This window comes from Bacidia gigantensis (genome assembly GCF_019456465.1).
Source record: "Bacidia gigantensis strain McMullin 20006 chromosome Unknown contig_125, whole genome shotgun sequence".
Lineage (NCBI taxonomy): Eukaryota > Fungi > Ascomycota > Lecanoromycetes > Lecanorales > Ramalinaceae > Bacidia > Bacidia gigantensis.
The window spans coordinates 95,432-115,389 of NW_025408591.1; the positions used below are offsets into that span (position 1 = coordinate 95,432).

The 19,958-nt window shown below is 47.8% G+C and overlaps 8 protein-coding genes across 8 annotated transcripts; 7 read left to right on the plus strand and 1 right to left on the minus strand.

Annotated features, from left to right (window-relative positions):
* Positions 1–270: 270 nt before the first annotated feature.
* Positions 271–1,689, plus strand: KY384_000849 (uncharacterized protein; the record flags this gene model as incomplete). The annotated part of the gene is made up of 1 exon (XM_044809383.1): positions 271–1,689. One exon carries the CDS (start codon positions 271–273, stop codon positions 1,687–1,689), a length of 1,419 nt encoding a protein of 472 aa, XP_044673290.1.
* A 325-nt stretch (positions 1,690–2,014) lies between these two features.
* KY384_000850 (uncharacterized protein) lies at positions 2,015–6,311 on the plus strand (the record flags this gene model as incomplete). Its single annotated transcript, XM_044809384.1, has 5 exons — positions 2,015–2,080; positions 2,130–2,293; positions 2,344–2,923; positions 2,980–3,139; positions 3,187–6,311. 5 exons carry the CDS (start codon positions 2,015–2,017, stop codon positions 6,309–6,311), a joined length of 4,095 nt encoding a protein of 1,364 aa, XP_044673291.1.
* A 606-nt stretch (positions 6,312–6,917) lies between these two features.
* Positions 6,918–7,820, plus strand: KY384_000851 (uncharacterized protein; the record flags this gene model as incomplete). Its single annotated transcript, XM_044809385.1, has 1 exon — positions 6,918–7,820. One exon carries the CDS (start codon positions 6,918–6,920, stop codon positions 7,818–7,820), a length of 903 nt encoding a protein of 300 aa, XP_044673292.1.
* Positions 7,821–8,302: 482 nt separating this feature from the next.
* On the plus strand, positions 8,303–9,259 carry KY384_000852 (uncharacterized protein; the record flags this gene model as incomplete). The annotated part of the gene is made up of 1 exon (XM_044809386.1): positions 8,303–9,259. The coding sequence occupies one exon, from the start codon at positions 8,303–8,305 to the stop codon at positions 9,257–9,259; it is 957 nt and encodes a 318-aa protein (XP_044673293.1).
* A 384-nt stretch (positions 9,260–9,643) lies between these two features.
* KY384_000853 (uncharacterized protein) lies at positions 9,644–10,657 on the plus strand (the record flags this gene model as incomplete). The annotated part of the gene is made up of 1 exon (XM_044809387.1): positions 9,644–10,657. One exon carries the CDS (start codon positions 9,644–9,646, stop codon positions 10,655–10,657), a length of 1,014 nt encoding a protein of 337 aa, XP_044673294.1.
* A 971-nt stretch (positions 10,658–11,628) lies between these two features.
* On the plus strand, positions 11,629–12,162 carry KY384_000854 (uncharacterized protein; the record flags this gene model as incomplete). The annotated part of the gene is made up of 2 exons (XM_044809388.1): positions 11,629–11,715; positions 11,767–12,162. The coding sequence occupies 2 exons, from the start codon at positions 11,629–11,631 to the stop codon at positions 12,160–12,162; spliced, it is 483 nt and encodes a 160-aa protein (XP_044673295.1).
* Positions 12,163–14,009: 1,847 nt separating this feature from the next.
* On the minus strand, positions 14,010–16,341 carry KY384_000855 (uncharacterized protein; the record flags this gene model as incomplete). The annotated part of the gene is made up of 3 exons (XM_044809389.1): positions 14,010–14,104; positions 14,161–14,916; positions 15,966–16,341. 3 exons carry the CDS (start codon positions 16,339–16,341, stop codon positions 14,010–14,012), a joined length of 1,227 nt encoding a protein of 408 aa, XP_044673296.1.
* A 163-nt stretch (positions 16,342–16,504) lies between these two features.
* Positions 16,505–17,905, plus strand: KY384_000856 (uncharacterized protein; the record flags this gene model as incomplete). The annotated part of the gene is made up of 1 exon (XM_044809390.1): positions 16,505–17,905. One exon carries the CDS (start codon positions 16,505–16,507, stop codon positions 17,903–17,905), a length of 1,401 nt encoding a protein of 466 aa, XP_044673297.1.
* Between the last annotated feature and the right edge of the window lie 2,053 nt (positions 17,906–19,958).

Here is a 19,958-nt window from a genome sequence, read left to right on the forward strand (position 1 = left end):
TTAGTTCTACAGAAGTCGAGGACTCGAAAGCCGAGGTATCATTTCAGCAGGAAGACAGATCGTAACGAATCGGCATCGACTTGCGAGACAGTTTGCGGATTACGCTACGACAGCTACAGCTACATCAAATGGAAAAGCGTCAGATTGGCCAAAATCGGAAAACGCTGAACGTATTATGCTCAGCATAATATCAGGCTTCATCTCATCGCCACCGAATAGAACATAGAGGGTTGGACACTTTCAGAGAATATCTACTGAGAGATTGGCAATATGGGCGACGACAGCAGCCCAGCAGAGCATATTGCGGCGATGCAAGCCCTGGCCTCCCAATACACTCGAGGGCTGCCCTCTGTCACCACCAGTGCTCTTCAAACCACACAATCGCACAAGGACATCCCCAAAACAATCATCCTCACCGGCTCCACTGGCTCCATTGGATCCTACTTACTACATTTGTTCCTCTCAGACCCCAGCATCTCGCACATCTATTGTCTAAACCGGCAACGATCTCTCTCGCCCTCTCTCCCGGACCGCCAACGCCGGATCCACACCTCGCGCGGTCTCACCACCACCTTTCCTGCATCCAAAGTGACATTTCTCCCCGTCGACCTCTCAGCCGCTTCCTTCTCTCTCCCTCAGCCAACCTACGATCATCTCCTAGCAACAGTCACCCACATCATCCACAACGCCTGGCCCGTAAACTTCCTCCTCCCATTCTCCCATTTCAAGCCCCAAATCGCCGCGATCAGAAATCTCATCAATTTCTGCCTTCCCCCTCCGCATCCGCAACCAGAACCCTATTCTCGAATCACAACGCCAAAGCTCTTCTTCACCTCCACCCTAGGCGTAGGCATGAACCCTCTCGCACCCCACTGGCCATCCTCCACGCACCTCCTTCCAGAGAAAATCCTGCATGATTGGGACGCTCCCACGTACACCGGCTACGCACAGGCCAAATTCGTCGCTGAGCAAGTCCTCGTCACAGCCGCGGAACGATGTGGGCTGAGGGTAGAGATCTGTAGATTGGGGCAGATCACAGGTCCGGTGGGACGGAAGGGGGTCTGGAATCGAGGAGAGTGGTTTCCGAGTTTGGTACAGAGTTCGGTATTTTTGGGGGCGGTGCCGGGGGATCTGGGGGGCGGAGGACAGGGCACGGGGGAGAAAGCGGGGGCGGGGGAGTTGAGATGGGTGCCTGTTGATATTTGCGCGAAAGTTATGGCGGAGCTGGTCTTTCTTGATGAAGACGGGGCAAGCGATGAAAGGGACGAAGAAGATTGGGTCAATGATTACCTTGGCGACAGAGCATCCAGATCTGATCAGCTGGAAAGGAAAAATGGGGTTAAGGTCTGGCACATAGCTAATCCCACACCCACAGATTACCACGAGCTGCTTCCGGCAATCAGGGAGTTCTTGCCATCCACGACAAGAGTGGTGGGGTGTAGCGAGTGGGTAGAACTACTAGCGAAGTCGATGAATGATCAGAAGCACAATCCTGCGAAAAAGCTGTTGGTGCTGTTTCAGAACCTAGCGGCGATGGGGGAAGCGGGGCTGATATTGCCTGGGCTTGATACCGAGGAGACGGCGAAGAGGAGCAAGGTCTTGAGGGATTTGGGACCAGTGAAGACGGAGTGGGTGGGGGCGTGGATGAAGCAGTGGAGCTTCACGGGCGGAGGAAGGAGTAAGATGTGAGGAAGGCAGGAGATGCGTGGTCCGTATAATTATTAAGGAAGATGCGATGGGGTTATGATTTCCATTCGTACCTAAAAGCGAAAATTCGATCTCTTGCTTAAGAGTAATACTTAACGATCAGTACAACATACCTCTACACCACCGATATATCAGCAGCTCAATCGACGCAACAATTGGCTCGGCTATATTTTCGAGACCTCGGTACATGCAGCGCTAGCATCTTGACGCGAAGGATCAGGTTGAGACCACTTTACAGTTGCACAATCTACATACTGCCAGAGGAGTCTCCAAGGTTGCTTGCACGGGTACACGCCTAGTATTCAAGATGTTTGATGCAATATCCAATGCGTCTTTGGCCCTCGTGTCAGTCAACCTGGATGGACAGCCAGCTGTTTAAGACTACTACTCAGAGACACACTCGACGAACTACATACACTTAGACTCATTTCGGATTCGGCAATCGTGCCGACATGTTTGCGCGACGTAAGGAAAAGCACAGAGAAGGGTCTACAGAGGAATCAAGAAAGAAGCGAGATCGAAGGAGCAAGAGCGCCGAGAAGCATGGACTTTTCCCTTTGAATTCTCCAACAGATCATGTCAATAAGTACCGACCCACTTTCTTTGATTTCCGTGCAAAGCTAAGCATGATCAAAGTATTATTGCTATCCATGGTCTGGGTGGTGATGCTTTCAACACCTGGACTGACAAGAGCGGCCACATGTGGCTTCGTGATTCCTTGCCCAAAGACTTGCCAGGATCCAAGATATGGACTTACGGGTATGACTCGGCAATAGCATGGAGTAGTTCAATTTCAGGAATTACGGACTTCGCTCATGACTTGCTTGAGCGGCTTTCATCAATTAGCATCTCTCCTGATGGTGCTAAATTTCCATCCATCCTGATATGTCATAGCCTTGGAGGTATTGTCGCAAAAAAGGCTTTGACATTGGCGAAATTACTGCCTGGTTACGAATCGGTTGGCAAGAGTATCAAGGCAGTAGTATTCATGGGTACACCGCATCGGGGTTCTCGCATGTCGAGTTACTTGACCCCGCTCTCGCGTATCGTGAATGCTGTTACGTTTTCAACGCCCATTCGTGCCGACCTGATTGGAAATCTTCAAGTGCTTTCACGAGAACTCTCCGAGATCGCCGAGTTAGCTGGTCATCAATTGAATCAGATTCCCGTGATATCATTCTATGAACAGAAGAAAATGAAAGGTATTGACTGCTTGGTAAGCTATCTCCTCACTTTGGAGTGGTCTCTGAACGTGATCCAATAGTTGTTCAGGTTGTTGAACCCGCCTCCGCGATCTTGGGGATAGACAACGAGCGTGCTATTCCTATAAATTCTAATCATAGGGACATGGTGCGTTTTGCATCGCACGAGGTAGAGAGATATCACCCAGTCAGAAATAGAATAAAGAACCTGGTCGATCAGATTGCCAAAGGTAAAGAGAGTCATCAACCAATGAAGACGACCCTAATGATTGAACAGAAAATCCACAGGACTCAAAGTATTCTCGTTATGTCCACAAACTCTACTGTGTTGACTATCAGACTCTCCTGGTCGAAACGGTACAGCCGTATCCTGGTACCGGCACTTGGCTCTTTGAGAACAAAGCTTTCAAGTCTTGGGCCAGAGAGTCTTTCTCGGGTATATGTTGGCTTAGAGCACCTGCTGGTTTCGGGAAGACAGTCATTGCTCGAAGTATCGTAGAAAATCTCAAGGCAAGAACAAAGCTAACTTCCAAGCTTGGCTACCTACGGAAATCGGTCATCGTCCATTACTTCTTTCGCCACGAGAAGAGCGACACTCTTTCAGAGGCTTCATTCCTCCGATCAGCCCTTCACCAGCTGCTGCTGGAATCTCCCAAATCACATCTACTCATGGACGACAGGCGATATATTCATAGTCCGAGCCGTCGAGAATTCGAGCAAACATTTAGCCTGGAACTGCCTTGGATGTGGAGTGCCTTGGAGAAAGTCCTGGCCATGGAAGCCTTCGAAAGGAGCGTGGTCATCATGGACGCCTTGGATGAAGTCAGCGCGGTCGAAATATCATCGATTTTGGAAAAGCTCATTTCAATGATTCGCGATCTTAACCGTGAGAAGCCGTCACACCGGATCAAGATCGTAATTCTTGCTCGACCAAATTTCCATATTGAGAAAATTGTTCGTCACAGCAACGCAGAGATTATTGAGATTGGTCCAAGAGAGACTGCCACAGATCTGGAAACATATGTAAATTCGATCGTAAAGGACTTTGGGGCAGAGAACGGCTTTCCCCGCGATACTGTGTCAAAGATTCAGAGTCGACTCATTTCCGGGGCGAGTGGGATGTTTCTGTGGGCACACCTAGCATGGGAACATTTCAAGCATGGAGTTACGATTTGGGATCGAGCGAGGATTGATCGGAAGCTTACCTCGCTTGGTCATCTTCCTCGCGGCCTTGAAGAATTGTACCGAAAGCTTTTCCTGTCTATTGGTGAGGAAGTGCAAAAGGAGCTGGTTTCCATATTCATGATCATGTGCGCAGCCGCTAGACCCCTCAACTGCAACGAATTAGGTATCTTGCATTCTATTGGAGAGTGGGATGAAGATGATCAGGAAAACCACGTTCCTCTAGAGTTAGAGCTGACGTTGCAGAGATACTGCCCGAATTTATTTTCCGTGGACTCCGATGGACTAATTCACTTTGTGCACCTTTCTCTCAAGGAATATCTTGTGGAACGCCTGCTCAACGTGACTGTCGAATCCATTCACCAGCACCTAGTCCAAAAGTGTATTAAGTATATCCACTCTGCGCACTTCGAGAAGGACGCGATTGAGGATCACTTGAGTGATAAGCTTGAAGAGAGCCATGTCTACAAATGGATGTGGTGGGCCAGACGTGAAGAATGCCCTCTTCATAAGAAATATCTGCTTCTCGACTATTGCGCAACCTTTCTGAAATACCACATGGAGCAAATCGCTTACGACGACCCGGCTTGGATTCAATATTCTCAATTAGCAGGGACCCGTGAAGTCTTCCATACACTCACCGAACGAATCCATGAGAATCATGCTCGGCATTCCTTGTACGGGGGTGAAACTCCCTTAATGCATGTGCTTCGGATCAAGAATTGGGATATGGTGCCAAAATTTGTCGAAGCCAATTATAACATCAATGAGCCAATAGATTCACCTTATATCTGGTACGGAATATCAACAAATTTACACGAGCATATTACAGACACATTCGTCTCACTGCTCTTGCTGGCAAATGGAGCAGATCCGGATGCAAAAGACGGGAGTGGCAGAACTTCTCTACATTTTGCTATATGGAATCGGAATATAGCCGTAGTCGAAAGACTGCTCGAAATTGAGGATCTTGATGTGAATGCACAGGATGATCATGGGGACACCCCACTTCATTACCAAGTATCATGTGGCGCAGTACCAACGCTTCTTTCTCATAGTCGTATAGATGTCAGCAAAATCAACGGACAGGGTATGACTGCCATGGCTCTTTCAGCTATCTGGGGTGATCATACAACATTTTGCAATTTTCTGGACGAAACTGATTTTGACCTTGACAAGCATTGTGGAGGCCACAGTCCCTTGATCTGTGCCTGCCAACAACACTGGAGAGAGATCACACTGAAGTTGATTAAGAAAACGTCTAATGTCAGCAAACATCGAAGCCTCGATCAGAAAACCGTACTTCATTGGGCAGTGGTGAATGGATGGGATGACGTCCTCCAAATGGCGCTTAGCCATGGCGCCAAAGTAAACATAGCCGACAATTCTGGCAAAACGGCGTTGCATTATGCTGCTCAGCTGGGCCATTACAAGGCTGCACGCTATTTACTTCGGCATGGGGCGTCTGCCAGGATACAGGATGCTGCTGGTCGTACAGCAGTCCATACGGCCGCTGTCGAAGGATTTGCCGATACCTTAAGACCGCTGATCTTAGAGTCAGACTGCGATCCAAATGATAAAGACCAACAGCACCGTTCTCTCGTGCATTGGGCAGCATCTTGTGATTGGGCTTTCCTCATGCTGACAGTACTTGAGATGCCGGATATCGACATAAGAAAAAGAGATCATCACGGCAGGACTGCAACTCATGTCGCGGCCATATGCGGTTGTCCCAACGTCCTGAAACTATTGATTGAGCACGATATTCACGACTGCTCAGAGGTCGATGCCTTCGGTAATACGACTCTGCATCTGGCTGCCCGTGGACAAAGCGTAACTGCCGTGGAAGTCCTCATACCGCACTATGAGCTGCAAAAGAACCGTATCAACTTTTGGGGCCAGACCGCCCTTGATGTAGCGATGACATATGGAGCTAAAGACATCAAAGATTTGCTTCTCGGAGAAGGCGTGAGATTCAATTCCACTCGTAAATTCAGAGTCGATAAAGACGAACAGGCAATCGCTGTCCACCCAACAGATTATGTCCAAACGCCTGATCATTTATCTTTACTCATTATCAACGAAGAAGCAAGGAAACGCCGAGATAAGTTCTATGGGAAATATAAAGTGGAAATTTGTGAAAGCGACGAAAGCTCAGGCTTCGAGGACAGCGAAAACTCAGATGAATCTTATGAGTCTCAATCCGAGAGCAAGCTTTGAATGCCAATGTTCATGGTTATGGTTCCCACATCGGGCTTGACGAACAATGTTTACAGGAGTACTAGAATCAAAGTCATCGTGTACTATACGCGCTTGACTTTCCACTAACTTCAAAGACTTCAACTGGAAGGGGAGCTCCCTTCCGTTGTACTCCGATCTTTACGCTCTGGGTTCCATGAATGAAGATCGACACCCCAACCTTGCGCCAAGAAAATGCCCAAAACATCGAATGAAAGTCATTCTACTTGATTGTCGAGCATTGCGCCGGTATGGCTTCAAAGGACGAGCCAGAGAAGTATCCCCTAGTCAGAAATAGGCTCAAGAACATGTGTTGCCTTGTCCAGCGTAGTCATATCACAGTTCTCATGAAGGCACTTTCTACATTTTCCTTGTTCAATACGTCTAGACTTCCAATGGGCGAGAGTCATTGTTGTACATTTCCATTCTGGTACGACGCTTTGTCCGTCAAGAAAGTACCATCATCTTGCTTTGTTCCTTTGATTCCCCAATAAAGTTCCGACATCCTCTCCGTCATCGTTCCATCCCTACATCTTGGAGGTTTTAAAGTTGCTCAATCTCAAGTCAAAATCATCTACCACGTCAAGAATGACAGGCACCGACTTCATCAGCAGGCTTCCATTCGAGATTAAGACTCATATTTGCAAATGCATCTTCAAAGGTGCAATCACCTCTCTGATGGAGCCTACACATGTAGCAGATGAGTCTGCGACCACCACCACAAACGCTGCGATATTCGAGCAAAGCATTGATGATCTCAACAACCTCTCACTCGCAAACAAACACTGGCGCATCATTACCCATCCCGTGCTCGACAAGATACCCCGATTCATTCTACAGGACTTCCTCAAGCCTGCGCCATGGCAAATCGCAGAGACACAGCTTTCCCATCGACGTACTCGCGAAGGTTTACCGCCAAGAGAGGAACAATCAGCGCTCTGTCCCTACATAGACTCGCTATGCAAGCTACCAGCGAAGTTCAGACCATGGGCCGTAGCCAAGACAGCGCCTTCTACGCCTTACAAACTGGAGAATTTCCTCCAAGAGCGCGGCGAGCACTGGGCGTGGTGGACAACACCCGTAGCGAGGGAGATTTTACTTCCTGCTTTGAACATCCCACCCATTTATCTTGACGATATTATTTCCTCTAGTCAGCCAGAAGAACAAGAGCAAGTCCACTGGATCGAAGGCGATTTCGCCAGTCAAACACTCCATCAGATCCTCATAGGCTTCGGCTACAATCTGAGCCAGAGTCTCGTCATGCTCCTCAAGGCTATGGATGTGGATAAGATCCGACTGCGATTCAAACCCAACGAGGAGGAGAAAGCTGTCATGAATAAGGTCGTGGAGGTTTCTACCATTCAGCCTGAGGAACGCGGCGGTTATTGGAGAAGGAAGGCGGAAGGGACGAATAGGACGGAGGTGAAGACGATGCAGGCTGCGGGCTTGGTTTGGCAGTATCAGGATGCTGTGGATGATGGCGATTGGTAGGAGTTCGTGGAGAGAGTGGAACAGGATTAGGAGGTATTTTGAAGCCATTGCAATGGCTTGTTTGCCAGCGCATCACATGTGGTAATGTGGGTGGCCGAGATATTGCTTGTCTTGGAACAAAGAAGGTCACCAGCTTTAAGTAGGGAAGGCTGTCTGTCGTCTGCAAAGCTTCCTCTTTCCTTCCTTATCGCAGGTATATGTTTCTGTCTATTATTGACTCGTCCCAAACTCTAGAGCTATCTCGTCCCGAATCTCGCTCATGAAAGCTTGAGTTTTACCTTCGAGAACGGCCATTAGACAAAGGTGTGAAATACGCTTTATTCTTTCCGGATGCGTCAACATTGTGCTTTGATCCTGAAATACTCAAAAACTTGCATTCTATTACCCAAGACGAGCGATTCTTATTAAGTTTTGTAGATGTCCCATGTACTGACGAATTGCACCTTGTAGATCCAAGCTGTCATTCATTCGCAGCCCCAGGCATGACAACCATCGACCGGATCAGTGCATGCCCGGCAGAAATTCAGAAAGACATATGCGAACGCTTTCAAAATGACGTACAGACTTCTCTGGAAAAGCTCTCAAATAGACAAAATTCGAATCACATCACGCAAAACACTCTCAGCTGCGAGCAGAGCCTTGACGATCTTCTCAATCTATCCTATACAAGTCATTATTGGCGCAACACTGTGAAACCTTTTTGGAAGAAGATCAATGACTTCATACTCAATCAATACCTCAAACCTGCGCCATGGCAAAAGGCAAAGCAGCGCGAAGTTCCAGAGACGCAACGTGTCACCCGTGTTACCCGACAGACTCGCAACCAGGGACCTGCATTACATACAACTGACATTGAAAAACAAGAAGACAGGAGTGATCAATTAATGCTCATTGCGTATGTGGACTCGATTTGCAAGCTGCCAACAAGATATCGCTCCTGGGCCATCGGAAAGAGCATGCGAGCCAAGCCATACAAGCTCTTCGCCCGGTTTTGGGACACCCGGTATCCGCAAGCCGGACGAGACTCGGAGGTCAAAGAATGGGCTTGGTCCAAGATACCGCTGGCAAAAGATGTTCTATATCCCTTCATGGCTCCAAATCGTACCGATAGCCCGCCAAAGTTTCTAGCACCCAACTCGTTTCTGAGTGTGGATTGGATTGCAGATGATGTGCTCCGTCGATCTTTTGACCAGATTCTCTTGGAACTTTGGGACAATGAGACATGGAGTGTGCTTATCCTACTGAAAGCCTTGCATGTCGATGGAGTAAAGCTGTCATACGCTGCTCGTAACGCAATTTTTGTGTCGGGGCCGACGCCTCCAGAACCAAAACAAACGGGACAGAAGCAAGCGGGACCGAAGCCGAAGAAGGCAGCAGGCAAGCAAGGAGGGACGCGAAAAGGGACGCGAAAGGGTAAAGGGCGTGGTCGTCGTACATGAGAATGCCACGTATGATTAGCGAAGACGAGTGTGATGGGCTGCAGCAGTTGTAGACACTCTTGGAAGTGGACCAATAAGGTCTCATTTTGTCAAGTGTGTGATCCCGCGTTGTTTACTGCGTATTGTCCAATGATACATCCAAATTCACGAGAACATGACATGACACGCAAATTCGCACGAATGGCCTTGTCACAGTCGTGACACGTCTTGGTTTCGACCTAATTCTCTTGAAATTCTTTTCTCTTTCACCTAATTCTTCCTTCCTATCACTCCAGATATCTCCAAGAACCTGCTTCTATCGCTTTCATCTTGCAACACCATTCATCTGTCACCAAGGAATACCAGCTCAAAGCAGATCTATGATCGCTCCTGAACAAAGAGATCATGAATAATTTACCATTCGAGCTCCAGACGGAGATAGTCAAGAATATACAGAAAGATGTGACGGATGTAGGGGACTTGCTTAGGAGAGCGAGCGATGCCCAAACAATCGAAATCGCCGGATCTCTGTTGAAGACACACTTGCATGACCTCTGGAGCCTTACTCAAGTCAGTCGTCGACTACGAGATGTCACAAGACCAATACTAGCTCGGATACGCCAATATATCTTGCAAGATCTTATTCAACCTTCGCCGTGGGCGTACAAGGAGGCAGAAAGCTCAGGACAAGCAGCCGTCGAAGCCCTCATTAACAAACTTCTCGATGACAGTCCATATGTTGCCTTCCGTGAAATCTGCAAAGAGCCCAACAAAAACCTCGAGTCCATCGAAGACTGCCTGTTATTCCCATACTTAGATTCGATCTGCAGATTGCCGAAGAGGTGGCACTCATGGGCAGTCCACAACACCATGCCAAGCAAACCCTACGTATTTCCCTCACCATTTCAACTCGTATACGCAGAACGCCTAAAACCAGCACTAAAACTAGTAAAAAAGAATGAGGATTGGTCATGGTTCAAGTTTACAGCGCCGGGAGATCTGCTGAAGTCATTTGCAGACGAGAAATCCGGGGAGAAATGGTTCCTGCCTCCGTGGGTTCACTATCCGCTGAAGACTGACCCCCTTGGCTGGAACCTTGATAAATGGATCCTGAGAGAATTGCGAGATGGAGAATACAAGGGTTTGCTGGCTTTACTTAAAGCCTTCAATCCCGATACAGCGGTGCTGCGGTGGTATAGAAAGGAGAATCGGTATGAAATTGCCGCGAAGCCGCCTGCCGAACAGCAGAAATCAAAGAAGAGGAAGAGGGCAACGGCTTCAAAGGCAGCAAAGAAGGAGAAAAGGGTAGCGACCTCAAAGGCAGCAAAGAAGGAGAAGCCCAAGAAAAAGATGACGAAGAAAGGACCCATAAAGGAGGGAAATCGGGTAGAAAAGGCAGGACGAAAGCAGAAGAAGTGACTTTACGAGAGGCAGCATCACTAGTTGTTGCAATAGGTCACGAGAGTATGATGGGATAAACATGATCCATTGTCGTGAACAAAGGAGATAGCGAGGTTTGCAGATCCTGCATTGTGAGATTGTGTAGTGTTCTAACCTGCCTGTTGATAAGATCCTGCGATTTGTGGCTCTTGTGCGAGGAAAGGCGGAGACGGAGTGATAGAACACCATGATGGACTACCCGAAAAAGGCACGAAAGTCGTTTGCGCTTTGGGAAGAATGCTGGATGACACTTGTAGAGAGGAACATGGTGGGACGGTCGAACGGTGCAGCTGTAGACTTTGTTAAGAACGTAGGCCGCGCGTGCAAGTCCGTGAGCATCTGCCTTGTGCCTGTCTCCACTCTCCTTGCAGCCTGGATCTTGCTCCGGCAAAGGACGGTATCAGTGCTGTTTCACTTTGAAGTGCGAGGTTGCTGCTGTTATTCCAATGTAGAGATAGTCCTGTGGCGAAGAGGGGGGGTCCGTGTGACATAGAAACATAGCTTGGCTCAGTCAACACACATGACCCCTTCTTTCAAATTCCTATCAAAGCCTTCAATTTATGAACTCTTATTAGTACTTTCCTCGATTGGGCTTAGTATACACGCAGATGCGGAATTTACCTAGAACAGTGCGAAACTACTCTAGCTAATAAAGTAAGTAAGATAAAACTATTTTATATTAAATATTTCTTACTATCTATAATAATTTTATAGGGCTAGCTAAATATCTAAGTACCTTTTATAGTATAAATTAATATACTTAATAGATCTTAAAATATATAAAAAGTATTCTTTTTATAGGAACCCTATATTATAGCTTAGGTTTTATAGAATAAATAGTTGTTAGTAGTAAATTCCTTTATTATTTCTATTAGGTTAATTAGGGAACGCTAGAAGTCTTATAATAGAAATCTAAGGTCATAGCATAGATACAGCAAGACTTCCACACAATGCTAAGAGGGAGGGATCATAGTAAAGAAAAACAGATTGCCATCATATACTTTTATGAAGAACTACCGGTGCGGACTATTGGGAAGGTAAGTTTCACCTGGAATTACTCAGGTAGTCCTGGTACTGATCCTCGCAAGATTGTACTAGAAGCTTCGGCCACCCTTGACAGATACATATCTATTAGCATCCGTGCGAACCACATGGATATGACTAAGTTCCTAAGCAATGAAGATCCAGACTATCGAAACGTACTTTCCGAGCTTCAGAGGTTCATCGAGTCTGGTCAGCATCAATCGAAAAGGGTGGTCTCAGCGTCTCCTGAATCCTCCAACAATGGAGAAAAACCTCACCGTGAAATACAGAAAGAGATTTCTTCAGCAGGGGAGCAAGATCAGGCTGCTGTGCATGGAAAAGCCAGTTCAAAGGAGTCAACCAAATTGGTCAACAACTTTTCTGGCAATCTTGATTCCGGGGGAGGAAAAATGATTCAAGGGAATACATTCAATTCAGGAGGCGGGTCAATGAGCTTTTGACGAGAGAGCACAAAATTTGAGGGACGCATTAGTTGTCCAACCTTGCAAATTAATGAGTATGAACGTAAAATAGCGTAAATTAACTTAGTCTTTATACAGCCATTATAGAATTTCCTGGCAAGGGTTCACCGCTCGCAGGCTCAAATTAAGGCAGGCGCCGGCGAGTCAGTCTTCGCCCGAGCTTTAAAAGAGCTTTACGGTTCCACGTCGCTCTTCTGAAGTTGCAAGTTGCGGAGGGCGGCGCTCATGATAGTCCTTAGCTGGATTGCCTAAGCAATGGAAAGGTCCGGTGGCCATTGTGGCGTGATAAAGACTGCACGACTAGCCGTGCAATGAGCTGAGGTGTCCAATCAGAAAGTACAATTCCATTGAGAGCTACGCGGACAAGGCTTGGTCGCCCGTCGTGATCTGCGCGCATACAAACATCATGAGAGTTTGGCATGCCTGCCAGACATGCAGACAGATCGCACTGTTGTCGAGAGAAGGTTCGATGGAAATTACAACAGCCATGGAGGGTCGCAGCTCCTGGGGAACAAGTTTGATACGAACGGCGGGCCAATCTACATCGGCTCCCGCTCTGGTATGTGCCGATTAAAAGCGACTAGTCAGCGGCCTTCAACAGCAACCTTTACCCTCCTCAACTTTAGCCCGTGGTTTTGACTAGCATTCTCAGCCACCAGACTCCTACATGATTCATCCAGAAATGCCAAGCTACTTGTATACAATATTGAGCCCAACACACCAACCATAGAGACTGGGGACGCCCACTCCGCTATCCCTCGAATCATCTATGAACGAGCTCCTAAAGCGCGCTAGGTCTGCATCAGACCTTGACCGACACCCATGTATCCTCCGAATATAGTCCTTTTCCAATTCCCCATCTTCCTCTCGTCCTTCTACGCGAGACATGGAGCAGTCCCGTTCTGAACTTACACGAGGGGGGCTTTGTATATCTTCCAATCAAGATTGAGCTGTCGCGAGCTCTTACGGGAAGCTACATCAAATGATATGAAGCGGAGAATGGAAGTCTGCGGTTCTACAATTAGTCTTCTTTACTCACTGAATATTTTGCCCATCTGCGAAGGGCTTCTCTTAGCATTAGTGGTATCGCTTGTATCTTACTATAAGATGCTTATTACGACGAGACTAATAATATGCTAGGCAGTTCAAGGTTCTCAGTTTCCCTAGGGTATTCCATAAAAAATGTTTCTCTTAAAATGAATATACAAGCAGCAAGAAGACATTTCCAAGGGGAGCAAAAGGCGCGCAGACCCTCCTTACGTGTGGGATTGTTCTGAGAGATCTCTTAAAAATGCATGCAAGCTTCTTCTTTGCATGAGCCTGATTGTCTCTTATTTCCAGCAGTCGACAGTCCAGAGAATCCTTTTCACTGTACGCTCGCCTGTGGACTTGAATCTTCGCAGACGCTATCTACGATCTGTTGTTCACGATAGGTGTGAGAGAGCACTAGACTTGCTGGGCTATCGATTTTGTGAGTCTTATCTGAATATCATAGAAACAAAACTGGATGCTGGAAGTAGTAGGTTTGCATAGTAGATAAGACTCTTCTACTACCTAAGGCCTGCTGAGCACTTACGCAGCGGGCAGCGACTGCAACAAATCGAGAAGCGAAGCGCCAGCAGAAAGCATCACTAGAGGTATGAATAAGAGATGCAGAACCAGATATCTCGGTTCATCTGCTGACCGATCAGGAGAGGCTTAAAGTTTTTTAGCGGCAGCAGCCTGTGTGGTCTCGGAAAAAAAGCGTGCCTCAACACTGAATGCCAGGAGATCGCAAGAGGCTACGTCCTACAACTTTAAGCACAAAAATCATAGGCTGGCACTAGTTAAGAGTATTGAAGACAAGTTACTGTAAACAGAAGGATTTGTATGTCCGCCACAATAAAGGCCTTCACCATGGCCTTGGGCATGTGGCACAGTACTGGCGGCCGTCACAATCGCAGCTCACAAATGAATGACGGTTCTTGTTCGACGAACCGGCACAGATCCTTGCTTTACTTCCTCCGCAAATGCTGCAAGCGATCTTGTAATAGTGAAGCAATGTTTTCTCCCTTAATAACTCCATGAGCAATCCTTCAACTTGATTGATTGCGTTTGCAAACGCTTGGTTCCCAACAAGTTTGTGCAGATGCTTTAAGATGACTTGAATTAAGAGATTCCGAAGTAAAGTGTCTGACTCTGGCGTATTGCCGAATGCAATTGATATGGCTGTAGCAAGGTCATCCGTCTCCCAATCCTGTTTCGCTGCAGCGTCAAACTTGCTCAAAGACGTTGTTTGTAGAGAAGGGATGTGGTATTTCGAGCCCAGCACATACATCTTGCTCTGTATTGTGAGAACGCCCCCTCCCAATGGGCCATCCACTGGAGAGAAAGCGGCAGCAGCGCAATTGTCCGTTGGGTCTTTACCTCCGTCCATCTGGTTTGCGTCAACGACAGAGTCCTCAACACGCTTTTCCTCTTCCCGAGCGGTATCTTCAGCGAATCCATCATTTTCAAGGGTTGAGCCTCCTCCAAAAACTTCATCGGAATTCTTCCCGGGTAATGGATTATTCGATTGGTTTACTGCGCTGGGTGGTGTGTCAGGCTCATAGTTGTGTAGGTAGAGGAAGTCAATCATCAACTTCACGGCCTCCGGATCATCGCAGCCAAAGTCGTCTGAATCGTCTTGGCCATTGATGGCGCGCAACGGGATGATGCTGTCGCCGTTCCGGGTCGGGAAAAGGAACAAATGCACTGTGGCCGACGAAGAGACTCAAATGCCCTAGCTCCGTCAGAGCCACTTGCTACGCTGCCGGACAGTGATACTGTGGTGATTATCCCATCGGCTGCTAGGTGCCTTAAATCCGAGATTTTAACCCCCATAGAATGAATCCTTTATATCTTAATGAATATACTATTAAATGAGATAAAATTAATTTTATAAGCTTTTATAACTATATAGTTAATTCTTAAAAGATTATCTTTATAAATATTAAAATATTAATAATAAAATTTAAGTTTTAAAACTTTAACTTTTTTTAAAGAATTTTAAAGTAATAAAATATATTTAAATATATACTCCCTTAAGCACCAAACTAGTATACTATTAACATAATATTAAAACTCTTAAAATATAAAATTTTTATATTAATAAGTATTTAATTATATTTATTATTTAATTGAGATTGCGCGATGAAAATACTTAAAAAACTAAAAAAGCAAGTAATACCCCTGAAATAAGGCACCTAGCAGCCGATGGGATACCTCCTACCTAGTGACTTCAGCGTGCGCATCACCGGCGACGAGCTCAAGGCAAAGATGGAGGAGGCAGGCTTCGTCAACGTCCAGGTCACAGGCTTCAAGCTCCCCATCGGCGTCTAGCCGGCTGATCCCAAGATGCGCGAGACCGGCAAGTATCAGCTCGTGGCTATGCTAGAGGGGCTGCAGGGTTACTGCTGACTCTACCAGGTATTCCATTTATGGACAGAAGCCGGAGGTGTGATCGAGGTGGGGAGATCTTGGTGAGGAGCCTTTTCTGCAGAACCAAATCGGATTTGCTGGCGAGGACATTTGTGCTAATATATTTGTGTCAATCTCCTATTCGACGAGCCCGTATCGGCCGATGGCAGGACCCTGTAGAAATTCATGGCGCCCTTGGCAGTCTTGGCAGGACGAGAAGACATTATTGTAGGCTGTATACGAAGAGAAGATTTAACATACAAGTCTTCGTCCAAAGGAGCCCGACCCCTTGACGCTCAATCCAAAAATAGGTAAACCACTCCTGCAATGGGGTCTCCATCAACGTGTTGCACTCATGAATGCTTCCAGGTAGGCTAGAAACGCGGAGAGTCGGACGAGTAGCTGTGACAATAAGTCTGCCTGGTCGGAATTTGAACCCAGGCATCTTTCTGTGGCTGGCTTGGCTTGGCTTGGCTCGTCCCAGTCTGTACAGCTTCTTGCTTTAATGCTTCGCTGTGGCCAGGCTCTCTTTGCTTTTCTTGTGTCTTCACGGACAGCTCTCAAATGATCATCGCGTTCTCTGATATCTGGGCGCATCGCATGCTTTACGAACATGATTTTCTTTACGCGCATCCGCCGACTAGGCTTATTGTCCCTTTTGTCCCTGGTTATTGGGAGTTCTATCCTTTTCTTGGTGGGAGCCAACTGCCTCGCAGGCATGCGCGAAGAAGGGCATTCGGGCGTGCAAGGACGGCGTCAATTTCGTGTGGGGTCGTCGCACAGTGTGCAGGCATGGCTCGCCATCCTCGGTGTTGGCATCAGCTGTGTCATATACGGGATGCATGAGGCCTGGATCCATATCTTCGACGCTCGGTGCACGTCGATGGCCCTTTCGCTGCACGGTCTCGATTACGGCCGCTACCAGAACTCGCAGCCCAGAGCGCCGGTTCTTTATGGATGGCACGGCTTTCGGTGGATGATCACTTGCAGGTATTTCTTGGTCGCCTTGGGTGTTATCGCGACCATTGCCTATAAATTTGCGATCGTGCAGGTGTCGGTCGCGGTCGTCGAGCCTCTCACCCTATCTCAAGTCAAGCTCTCTGTGCCATCGCCAAATGGGATAGACAACGGTACAACGAGTCCATTGTTGTCCGACAGCCCATCGGGTCGTGAGAACCGAGGCTTTGTTCACCTGGGGGTTACATCCGTACGAACTGGCCCAGATCAAATCATCATGGTTGGCTTGGCAACGTGCGACGATGTTTTCAGAACCTTGGATAGTGGGACACTCGTTACTCGGGAACTCGTCATGGTCGCTGATCGTGTTGATCCCGAAGGTGATTATTTCATGAAATCTGACCACACGGGGTGGCAGCGAGATAGAGCAGCCAGTGAAAATAAAGATTCCGAATGGGTCCCAGGGGATGTTGGCGCCATCGTTGACTTTGCCATACAGGACGCAGGCTCAATCGCCATTCCATGGGCGCCTATCTTTTCAGCTTGGGATGAATGCGGCTCATTCACCTCCAAGGATTGCGATCCGACTCCCCATAAAGTGATCAGCCGCTTGAACTACAGCATGACGTATGCCATTGCGGAGGTGAGGCGGACGGTCGCTGTAGGATCTTGTTCTATCTTCTCAGATGACAGCAAGGCAATTGAACTCTTGGCCACTAGCCCACAAAAAATACAAACCGAGAATTCAGACGGTTCGATATCACTGTACAGGAACTGGGTTGATGCTATCATATACAAACAAGATTCCACTCCTTCCGAAGGTGTGAGCGCTTTCGTCCGCGCAGTAATGATTGGCTGGGCGGTGCAATCCCCCGACTCCGCGCCAGAGTTTGGACATGCAGCAGGGCAGCCGTTGGGACGAGAGGATAGCGGCCGTCGCCTCAATTCAGAGCTACCATACCCATACTTCATCGGCGTTCGTGCCAATCTGAGTTCGGGAGGCTACATAGGCGTAGCTGTTGTCTTTATCATAATCGCATGCCTCAGCCTCTTGGTCCTTGGATGGAGGCTCCTGAAGGGGGCACCAAGATTGACTTCTTGGATGGCCCAACATGTTAGCCTCAATCATCGTGGTGATGGTGCAGTGCTGGCCAACGGTCAAGACGGTCTTGCTACAGGATACGATTTAGCGCCTGTAGACACCGTTTTTGTCAAGTTGGAACCCAAAGAAGTCCTGCACGATGCCCACGTTGAGAAACAACAGATATTTCATATTATGATTGCTGGGCACGCAAGGCAAACATCGCCGCAAGAGGCAGTCCTTTGATTCGGCTGGGATTGAATGAACTTTTTGGTCCTGTGTTTGTCTTGGGGGAGTCTGATGGATAAGCGTCGATTACTTGGGGCTTTGAAGGTTCGCTCGCTCGATCTGGCCACGTGTAGTCCTCGCCAGGTGTCTTCCATACCCAAGATATGTCTGGTCGCACCCTTGTATGTTAATTAATCACTGAATGTTATACTCTGTTTCCTATCCGTACCTATGGCGCTGGCAAGCTGTTTCCGGACCACGTCAAGATCCATGCATCCGCATGTGGACACTTGCGGTGATACGATGGTGATTATTAGTAATGTGCTTAAGAGGGGATGGACAAGCAAGATTCATGCGGAAGAAGCAGATGCGTGGATGAGTAATAATCCAAATAATGACTTTTCGAGTGATGGGTTGCACTTCGTCATTATCTTTAGATAGATGGGAAGCTTTTTGTCCGGTCTTAAGGTATATTATATCCGTAATCAATCAAAAGATCGGATAGGTTTTCCTGTTTTGGACAGATAACTAAGGCAGCTTCGCCCCATTCCTTAATCGACCCGATTAACTCTTAAGTTTGTGAAAACGACAAGAAGGTAAGGGAAGGAAGGGGCTTATGACAGTGATAACAGTGATTCGCTTGAAGGTTCAAGTCCTTTTATACAGTCATCAGCTGAGCATTGATCGATTAACGTGTCATGAGCATCTTTTGGGGGTTCAAAGTCCTCCTGTACAGTCATCAGCTGAGAATTACCCCCTTCCTTCCCACACCACACTCGAAAACCTTGATGTATGCAAATACATCAACACAAGGGATACTGGCATAAGAAAACCACCCGACGCGTTGTTTACCTGACTCATACTCAGGCCCTCTACCAGGCTTCCCAACAATTGAGGCCGATTCGGCTACCCTGGTGGACGTGATATTGTCTAAACACGCGATAGGACACCCTTGGGCCTTTCCCGCTCTGAGATCGTGCAGCATTCACGGCGAGGGTAATTTGGGATAACCTCCGGATCTCTACCTCACTCGTACTGAGGACCTGAAGCTACTACTGGGAGTGAAGGTAGTGGTGGATGTGGCACCGTGCCTAGAACCGGGGGGAATGAGGCTTGGTTAGTGAAAGAATGGCAAATACATCGCGGGCAGGGTGCACGGAAACACCACTCTTTTGCAAGACATGGTCGGCCTGTATCAGCTATCTTCCCTCAAGATGCTGTGAAAGGGAGACCTCAATAGGTATCACAAAACAAGCATTAGCTTGCGGGGCGAGGTATGCAATGGCGGCCACTGAGGAGACCGTCTGTATAGCCCGAGAGGACGGATGCGCATGTCGGTGTATAGACTGTGGGTCATGCCCAATACTATATGCTTAAGGAGCAAACTACTGCTAAACTAGCGATTGAGATGGTTCTCCTCCCCATCAACAGATCACGTCCAGGTGGGACAGCTAGGTTAGGACCCTCAGGAAGGGGTTACACCAAACCTACATACCGCGCGAGGGACTATTGAGATCATTGCGGTATTCAGTAGTGGGCAATAAACAGCTGGAAGGAGGATTGGAAGACAGCACCGAGAGCTTCCAGCTTGAAGCAATGGTTCGAACAACCTTCCATAAGCATCCTGAAGGCCCATAAAGGTATGAAAAAGTCTCAGTCGTCGCTACTGACACAGATCAGAACGGAGAAGATCGGGCTTCCCGCATTCCCGTACGAATGTAAGGTCCCAAGGATCACCTCCCTATACTGCAAATATACGATCCCAAACAAGAAGCATGCCGCATTCCACGCCATTATGGAGTGTCGGCATCACGAGGACTGGAGGACACCGGTGTGGGAGGAGGCGATGAAAAAAGCGAGGGACAAACGAGGAGCTAGATCGACGGGAGTTCCTTACAGCAGGTTAATCACAGAGCTAGCTTCGACAGCAGCTTACATCATGAGAGACACAGACCACATACGGCAGTTCGAGGTCTTGAACGAAGAGCAAGAAGAGTGGGTTCCCCACGGAGAAAAGGAGTAGTGAGCCGGACACCTACCCACGTAGACAAGTAGAGATCGATGGACGACA